We start from the raw sequence: 9,354 nt of genomic DNA on the forward strand, positions 1-9,354 counted from the left end.
GGGGTCCCAGACTGCGAGAGGGCACAGGCCGGGCTGAGGGGCCCCCCCCCCCCCAGTGCACAAATTTTTGTGCACCGGGCCTCTAGTATAGCTATAAAAAGAGTATTATCATAGACATCTTCAGTAATCATAAGCAGTTGGACTATTAGCAAAACCCAAAGAACAAGTATATAATTATAATATATCATTAGCATACAGGTAAAAACAAACTGGTTTCTGAGTTTAGCATTGATCTGAAGATATACAGACACAGGCCTTGTCAGTGTCTTGGGAGAGCTGTCTATCTCTGATGTCAGTGGCTTCTCGTTCTAGAGGAGTCTTTGATGTCTGTTGTAGGCGGAGGCAAGTGTCAGAGATGGGTAGATGTCTGTTTGTGGTTAGGTGCTGATAAGGTCCCTTCCAGTGAGGTTGGAGAGTGTGTTTTATTTCATGTCCTTTCCAGTAAACAAAATCTCTAGGTGGTAGTTAATGATTCTTAGTCTTTTGTCTTCTGGTTGCTTCCTGGGAAAGGAAGCGGTTACCCATTTGGCATTTTCTGGTAGTGACTTTATCAAACCTTGACAATAGTGTAAGCTGTCTCCTTTCAATAATGGCAGCTCATAAGTTCCTTCATCTAATCTAAGTCCAGCTTGAATGCAGTATGAGCCATGAAGGAATGTATAAATACTGAAAAAAATGGTGTTTGCCAGGGAGCCTCAAAGAACCAAGTAGCCATCTTGGGTTTCCCATATCCCCAACTATTCATTTTATTTACAGCCATTTTTTACCCTGGTAGCATACCTTAGAAGTCTTTCATCACTTATTTTACAGTGCTTCCCATGCAATTTAACATACAAAAACAGTCCTGATTAGTTTAAAACGTCTCTGTTGTAAGAAGAGAGGATAGATCTTTTTGAGTTGTCCCAGGGTTCATTTTGGAGCACAGGAACTTATTCCTACATATGTTGAGATTTTAACCCTTAAAACCTTAATTTCCAATGAAAAGTAAGAAGTAAATTTATGAAGACATTTTTATAAACTCTAGAAACATTTCATAGATGTAAAAGTCAATTATTAACATGGACTTACTTTTATAAAACCCTGGATAAAACATAATATAACTGTATTATATTTAAAATATCAACTCAAAAGACATGTCTGTTCTACCTAAACCAACAAACTTAAACTAGCTTTTATTTATTAAGGGTTAATCTAAGATCATGTGACCTTACAAAGCATATGAGTTAGTTTCTATATTTCTGAGAATTTTGAAATACCCAATCACAAGTGCTTGCCTTTAAATTATTTTTAATAATACCATCCGGAGGTAGAAAATTATCTCACATTTTCAGTGTTCACATGTAGTCACAAACAGAGACCTTTGGCTATGAGAAAAACTCTCTAATGTGTAAAAAAACAGTTGGACCCAAATTTTGTTTTGAGGCATTTATAATTTATATTGTTGATGTAAGAAATGTCTAAATCTGTGGAGGATTTTTATAAGCCTTTATTTAAGCCAAAACTGACAGCAATTGCTGGAAAGCAAGATCTCAAATGCTCGGAAGAATAATAGTTTTTGCAGTTTCTTTTATGCATTTGACATTAAGGAGAGAATGCAATTACCGAAGATTACCTGAAGTTGGGAGAAAACAAGGTACAGTTAACAAGATTATGTGCTCTCTTGAGGGAAACTATGCTTATTTCAAAGGTGTATTAACCTGGATACACAGAAAAATACACAGGGCTTGCTTAAGGCAAAGATAAATCTTTCACTAAAGAAGTTATATGCTTCCCAGCCAGTGTGGTCAGTGGTTGAGCGTCGATTCATGAACAAGGAGGTCATAGTTTGATTTCCAGTCAGGGCACATGCCAAGGTTGTGAGCTTGATCCCCAGTGGGGGTCGTGCAGGAGGCTGCAGATCAGTGATTCTCTTTTATCATTGATATTTCTATTTCTTTTTCCCTCCTGCTTCCTCTCTGAAATCAATAAAAAAACAAACAAACCATATTTGGAAAAAAGAAAGTTATATGCCTGGAGCGTGACTACCCACCATGACCTGCTCATTTAAGATTTTATGATCAGATCTTCTTGTGAGATTATATTTCATCACTGAACTTGTATATACCCACCCCCCCTCCTTTTTTTTTGTCCACAATGGCTTCCTGTAAATGGGAACATAGATTTTCTTTAGAAAACTTATTGTTTTCTACAAAGAATTAAGAGTTCTTTGCTGTGGGTATGTCAGGAAGCAGCTGGGTCTAGTCCAGTCCTTTTTTCCAACCTGTGTCTGTTTCCTCACTTGTCCAATAATGGCTTTGAACTAGAGAATTTCTAAAAAAAACCTAACTATTGTTTTGTGATTCTTTTTAAAAGAAAAATGTTTTTATTGATTTCAGAGTGGAAGGAAGAGAGAAAGAGGGAATCATTGATTGGCTGCCTCTTGCTGGCCCCCTACTGGGAATCGAGCCTGCAACCCAGGCTTGTACTCTGACCTGGTATCAAACCATGACCTCCTGGTTCATGGGTCGATGCTCAACCACTGAGCCATACTGGCTGGGCTATTTGGTGATTCTTGAAATATACTATATTTCATTTAAAATAATTTAAAAATTATATTTAAAATAATATTAACTTTGAAACAGTAGAATGTCTTAACTGTAACTTTTCTTTTTGCATTTCTCCTGGGTCCAACCAACAGTGTTTATTGGCCCTTGTTCGTCCTGATATTTCACGCCATCTCTCCCATTCCTCATTTCATTGCCAAAAGAGCAACATATGACTCTGATGCAACAAGCAGTGCCTGTCGGGAACTGGCATATTTTTTCACTACTGGAATTGTTGTTTCTGCCTTTGGATTTCCTGTTATTCTTGCTCGTGTGGCTGTGGTGAGTTTTGTTCTCTATTGTTTTGCCCAGTTGTCACTGAGTTTACTTCAAAGGCCTCTGTCTGGACCACTATTTCATTTTCATTGCTTAGACTTAATACTCAAAGCCAGGCATATTTTCAGTTAATCTAGTCCACATTTTAGATCTACCTAACAATATCCTGGCCATATTTACAGAATGCTTTCTTAGTTTCTCATAACTTTTAGCCAGGCCAAATGACTTCTTGCTTTCTCTACTTTAAGCTATTACCTGGAATTGTTCTTAAGTCCTTGCCTTCTATCTTAGGGCAGTCCATAGAGACTGCAATAACAATACTTTTCTAGTTTCAAAATGAACATCTAAATGAGTCCTGATCACCCAATTTCAATGTGTGTGGTGTGGGAGTTTCCCCCCACACCCCCAACGAGCAATTCTCCAACACCAGCGGGGTGTCCAACAATTCATCTTGATTCCGACACTGTCTACCCAGAAATAGTATTAGATCCCACATGTTAAGGGTTTAGTCCCACATGACTGCCCTCTGTTTCAGTTGCCAATCAAAAGTCCAGGTTGTCACTTGTGCTTCTGACTGATTGGCTATAGATCAGAGGTCCCCGTGACCCTTATCTTCAGTTTAATTGATTTGTTCACAGAATTCAGGAAACCCATTTACTCACTGCGTTACTAGTTTAATTACAAAAGGAACAGCCTGATGGGAGTGCTGCATAGAGGAGTTTCCAGAATGCGTCACTCTGCCCCAATCACCAGCCTGGAAGTTCTCCAAATACCTTCATTTTGGGTTTTTATGGAGGCTTTATAACATAGGCATGATCAGTCAAATCATTGGCCACTGGTGATTGAATCAATCTCCAGCCCCCCACCCCCTTTTCCCTTCCCCAAAGGTCAAGGGAGAGTGGGACTAAAAGTTTTGTCCCTCTAAGCACATGCTTGGCCTCTCTAGCAACCAGCCCCCATCCCTTGGTGCTTTCCAAAAGTCACCATCCTATATAATAAAAGCCTAATATGCTAAGGGTCCGGTCATCTGTTCAACCAATCAAAGTGTAATATGCTAATAATATGCTAAGGCCACTCAACCGCTCACTATGGCGTGCACTGACCACCAGGGGGTAGATGCTCCGACCGGTAGGTTAGCTTGCTGCTGGGGTCCAGCTGATCAGGACTGAGTGAGATGGGCTGGATACGCCTTGGAGCCCTCCCGCAGACCCTCTCCGGCTGGCCAACCTGCTGCGTCCCTCCGGCCCAATTGTGCACCGGTGGGGTCCCTTGGCCTGGCCTGTACCCTCTTGCAATCAGGGACCCCTCAGGGAATGTCATAGAGCCGGTCCTGCAGGCCAGGCCTCTAGTATTAACATAATAAAAGTCACCTTTATCACTATTATCACTTAGAAAATTCCAAGTGTTTTTAGAAGCTATGTGCCAGAAAGGAGAAGATCAAATATATCTAATCTAATAAAAGAGAAACATGCAAATTGCCTGTACCCTCTTGCAATCAGGGACCCCTCAGGGAATGTCATAGAGCCGGTCCTGCAGGCCAGGCCTCTAGTATTAACATAATAAAAGTCACCTTTATCACTATTATCACTTAGAAAATTCCAAGTGTTTTTAGAAGCTATGTGCCAGAAAGGAGAAGATCAAATATATCTAATCTAATAAAAGAGAAACATGCAAATTGACCGCACCTCTGCTATGCCCCAAGCCACACCCACCAGCCAATCAGAGCGACTATATGCAAATTAACCCAACCAAGATAGCGGTGGCCAGCAGCCACGGAGCTGGAGCAAGCAGGAGGCTTGGTTGCCCAGGCGATGGAGGAAGCCAAGCTTCCCGCCTGCCCTGGCCTGCTGTGGCCTCCGCTCAAGGCAACAAAGTTTCAATTATAGAAGATAAATAAATCCCAGATACCTGCTTCCAGCCAGCCTCCACTGGGAGCTTGGGTGGCTGGGGGCCGTGGCCAGCCTGCAAACAGCCATCAGCCCCTCACCCAGGCTGGCCAGGGCAAACCATCCGGCCCCCACCCATGTACCAGGCCTCTATCCTATATAATAAAAGGGTAATATGCAAATTGACCCTAACAGCAGAACAACTGGGAATGACTGGTCACTTTGACACACACTGACCACCATGGGGCAGAAGCTCAATGCAGGAGCTGTCCCCTGGGGGTCGGTGCACTCCCACAGGCGGAGCTCTGCTCAGCCACAAGCCAGGCTGACGGCTGCCAGCGGTGGTGGGGGGAACCTCTCCCACCTCCTCAGCAGCGCTAAGGATGTCCGACTGCAGCTTAGGCCTGCTCCCCGCTGGCAAGTGGACATCCCCCAGAGGGCTTCCGGGCTGCCAGAGGGATGTCTGACTGCCAGTTTAGGCCCAATACCCTGGGGAGTGGGCCTAAGCCAGCAGGTGGACATCCCCCGAGGGGTCCCAGACTGCGAGAGGGCACAGGCTGGGCTGAGGGACCCACCCGAGTGCACAGATTTTTGTGCACCAGGCCTCTAGTATTATTATAAAACACAGTACCATAATATCATATCAAATTCTTCTTCAGTAGGATCATGGACACAATCCTCAAGTCAGCACAGTAGGTATATGTTGAGGGACAACTGACTATATAGCTATTAGAAAATAGAGTGAATAAAAAACACATTGTGGGTGTATTTATTCCATTCTTTGACATTCAGTGTCTTTTATACTCTATTTTTTAAATTTTTTTTTAAATGGTGATTTTTTTATATTCTTTATTTTTATTCCCCCAATTACATACTCTTTCAATTTCATGAAACTTATTGGGGCATTGAATATCAGATATGTACAAGTCTTATTTATTCATTTAGTAAATATTTTTGTAACATCTGCTATTTGTCAGACACCAGGAATAAGAGCCAGATGCTGTCTCTGTTCCCAAAGAGCACAGAAACTAACCTGATGGATAAGCATATAATACCGTAAATGCACTATGTGGTAATTAAAACAGTATCAGAATGCCTTGGGAACACTCAGAGAAATACTATCTGGCATTTGATGTGGTTTTTGATAAATCGGGTTTTGATTAAAGTAGGGAAGGCTGTTAAATGGAATGGCATCCAACTGTGGAAATGCAATTAATATGTGGAATAAAGAGCAGTAGTCCAATATGATGGAGCAAAAAGGTGTAATTGAGATTGAGGTTAGAAAGGTTGGTGAAGCCTGATCAGGAAGGGTTTTGAATGTCCTACTAGTTTGAACTTTATCTAGATAATAGAGAAACATCAATGGTGTTTGAATGCAAGATTGTCATGACCTTATTGTTTTTATACCTCAGACTAAATATTTCTTAAATTTTGCTGTAAAGATTTGTATTTTTACCTTTCATTACTACATCATGTTATATGAAGCAACTTCCATTGTTGTTTTCTATTGGTTAAATTAAAACAAAAAATGCCCACTAGAGGGTACTCTCATCCCCAACTGTACCTCTGTAAAATCATCTGCCACGCTGGGAAGCTGTTTTCATTTGCATGCAGATTATTTTTAAAAATCTTTTCTTGCCTAGAAAAGAAACAAATCCATAATTCTCTAATTCCTGTTTTCGTGAAAGAAGGCAATGTGTATAGAACTTTCAGTACCCAATGTTGCAATTGGACCTTTTATAATAAGCTGCGTGTATTTTACTTAAGGCCATCATTGTCTGCTGAAAGCAAGTAGAGAAATATGTCTAATGGAGAAAATGTTACGGATGATACTAGACTTAATTAACAAGCATCATGAAGTAATTAGACTAATTACTGAATAGTTCACTGTCTCCTGCCTGTTACATTAAGCCTTTTAGCAGTTTTATGTAATATTTCATTGAATTTTTCTAATGTAGAAAATAACAGATTTACAAAGAATGTAATATGATGAAAGTAAATATTTAATCCTTTTTTCTTGTGTTTCAGATCAAATGGGGAGCGTGTGGCCTTGTGCTGGCAGGCAATGCAGTCATCTTCCTTACAATTCAAGGTTTTTTCCTTGTATTTGGAAGAGGAGATGATTTTAGCTGGGAGCAGTGGTAGCACTATATTCTGATAAAACGCATTTAATTTCTTATAATTCATACTATATGTGTGTGCACATGTGGCTTTTTGCTATGAAATTCAATATGCTGGGTTTTTTTTTTTTTATACTTTTATATCATGTTCACTTTAAGGAGGACTGTATGAGAAAGAGATTTGTTTTAGTACCAGCAAATAGACCACTCCATGTACTCACGTTGAATTACGTTACTTGGCTCTTCATATAGTCATGGTGCTCTCAGAAAATATATTAACACAGTCTTGTAGCCAGCTGCTCACATATGCAATGCATCTACACCTTTTGCCTGGGGATATGCTTGGATAGGAGCAGGTCTCAGTTCTGCTCAAGATTTCAAGATACACTTGTGGCCCAGAGACACAGAGGTGGCTCCCTCTTTGTGTGGTAGACCCTTGCTTCTCAGAGTGTGGTCCATAGACCAAGAGCATCGGCATCTCCTAGGCACTTACTACAAATGCAGAATCTGAGGCCCCACCCCAGACCCAGTGCATTTTGATGAGACCCCCAAATGAATTGGATGAGAAGCGCTGTCATAGAGGACTAAGTATCATACACAGTTTCCTTTTCTTCCCCTTGCAGAACCCCTTAACCTCTGCTCATTTATGAAAATTGTTTCACCTGCCCCCATGTTGAGGCCTAGTTCAGACTCGCTTTGGTATTTGTGAAATGTCCTCACCTGTAATGTGTAGGCTGTTCCTCAAATTTATGAAGTGTTCTCAGGAACCAGTCCCTGCTTTAACAGGATGAGGAAGACTAGATAGGTGATTCCATTTAGTTTCCCTTTATTATCCGACACTTCTGTCCCATTCCTTCCTGTGCTGCTCCTCCTCCCCTCCCCAAACACATACTATCAGCAGTTCTGATTGGTCCTTGCTTCTTCATGGCTGTGGTCCATCCTTTCTATAGAGACATGGAACCAGGTAAGCAAGCAGAGGGTGAGCTGCTTAATTTTCCTTACATGCTGATGTACTTACTGTCTTTTATGTCCTGTAGGACTTTTTATAAGGATAGTAACACTTTAGGCCACTTTTAAATGAATCATGAGGAATACATGTCATGCTGGATCCTATAATCACAGTCTTTCTAGCTCAACTTGATGTCCAAGAGAAAGGGAAATATGGGAATTAGAACCACTTAATCAGAATAGTAGAAGCAGTGATTTTAGAGTATTGTTAATGTGTGATAACTGACATACATTAAAAACACTGACCCTTTAAGTTTGTAATCTGAGTAATTAGCATATCCTTTCATATTCTGGAATCATACTGAGACCAGAAGAAGATAAAAGTGATCCCTAAAAGGACAGTATGCAAAGTTACATTTTGACCTTGTGCATGATTTTATGTTTTCAGTGTTCTGTGTACATATAGAATTGTTGAAGTTATTATTTCCAATATTTATATTAGAAAAAATATATAGACACTTTATAATTTTAACCAGCATTTTTAATAACACTTGCACTTATTGTATTGTAATAAATTTCACTTTAAACACAAAAGAAAAGTTTACTTTAAAAGTCTTTTTTCTGATGTAGCCTTACTTAAAAGATAACAAAAGAGTGAGAATTTCTTGGTGTTCTGAAATAGACAGTTTTGAGTGATAATCTGCCCTGCAATAGAATAATAGCAATAAGAGTTAAGATTCCATTTTGAATGTCTAGTTGGCTTACAATAGCTTTTCCTAAGATGGAAATAGTGTTTAATTATGTTACCTTTTGCAAAAAAATGTCTTTGTTGCTTGCACAATAATCCAGGTAGCCTTAATGTGTAGCCTTAAAGCATTGCCTCTTGACTGTATTTCCAGAATATAAAGTACTTGCCTATAGAATATTTGTAGCTATTCCCTAATAATGTAATGGTTTGTTGAAGTGGTAGATTATTCAATTTGCTCTATTGTCTGAAAACAGAGACATTCCATCTCTTTTCCTAAGAACAAGGTCTGTCTTCCATTTTTGCAGCCCTTTCTATCCCCTAATGCTGTTAGGGCCCAGGTATACTCCTGTGAGGTTTGCCTTTCCTGGATCAGGGCCCTTCTCCTAGCCTTCTCTACCTCCTGGGGTTCTTCATATTCCAAAATCACCCACCTTCCTACTACCAATCAGTTTTCTTAGTATAGCTGATATCATGTGGTGATCAGAAGAAAACAATCTGATCAAACTCCTTTCCAAGAAAGAATGAATGACTTGGGATCATCTTCCCCTCGTCTGAAACTCACCAATACCTGCATGATGCAGTTGCCACACAATGCTGCAGCTGCATTTTTACAGGGCCATGCCTCAGAACCCAGTGACTTTCACAGAAAATGGCAATGCTTCAAAGTAAAGTGGAAAAGCATCCCAACAATTTATAGAAGGGTAATGATGTTTTGGGGACAGGGGCAACCCTGTCACATTCACCCCTTCCTCGGGGTGAATTCTCAGCTGGTCCTGCTTTCCATAGTTGTTTCT

General features: G+C 40.3%; 1 protein-coding gene across 1 annotated transcript in view; it reads left to right on the forward strand.

The window, feature by feature from the left end:
• Positions 1-9,079, forward strand: part of LEPROT — a 16,463-nt gene extending 7,384 nt beyond the window's left edge. The window contains exons 3-4 of the mRNA XM_005868028.2: positions 2,678-2,864; positions 6,773-9,079. Of these exons, the coding sequence (XP_005868090.1) occupies positions 2,678-2,864; positions 6,773-6,889 (304 nt within the window). The 3' untranslated portion in view covers positions 6,890-9,079. The remainder of the gene's footprint in view (positions 1-2,677; positions 2,865-6,772) is intronic.
• Positions 9,080-9,354: the final 275 nt, after the last annotated feature.

Source organism: Myotis brandtii, unplaced genomic scaffold, assembly GCF_000412655.1.
Source record: "Myotis brandtii unplaced genomic scaffold, ASM41265v1 scaffold26, whole genome shotgun sequence".
Taxonomy (NCBI): domain Eukaryota; kingdom Metazoa; phylum Chordata; class Mammalia; order Chiroptera; family Vespertilionidae; genus Myotis; species Myotis brandtii.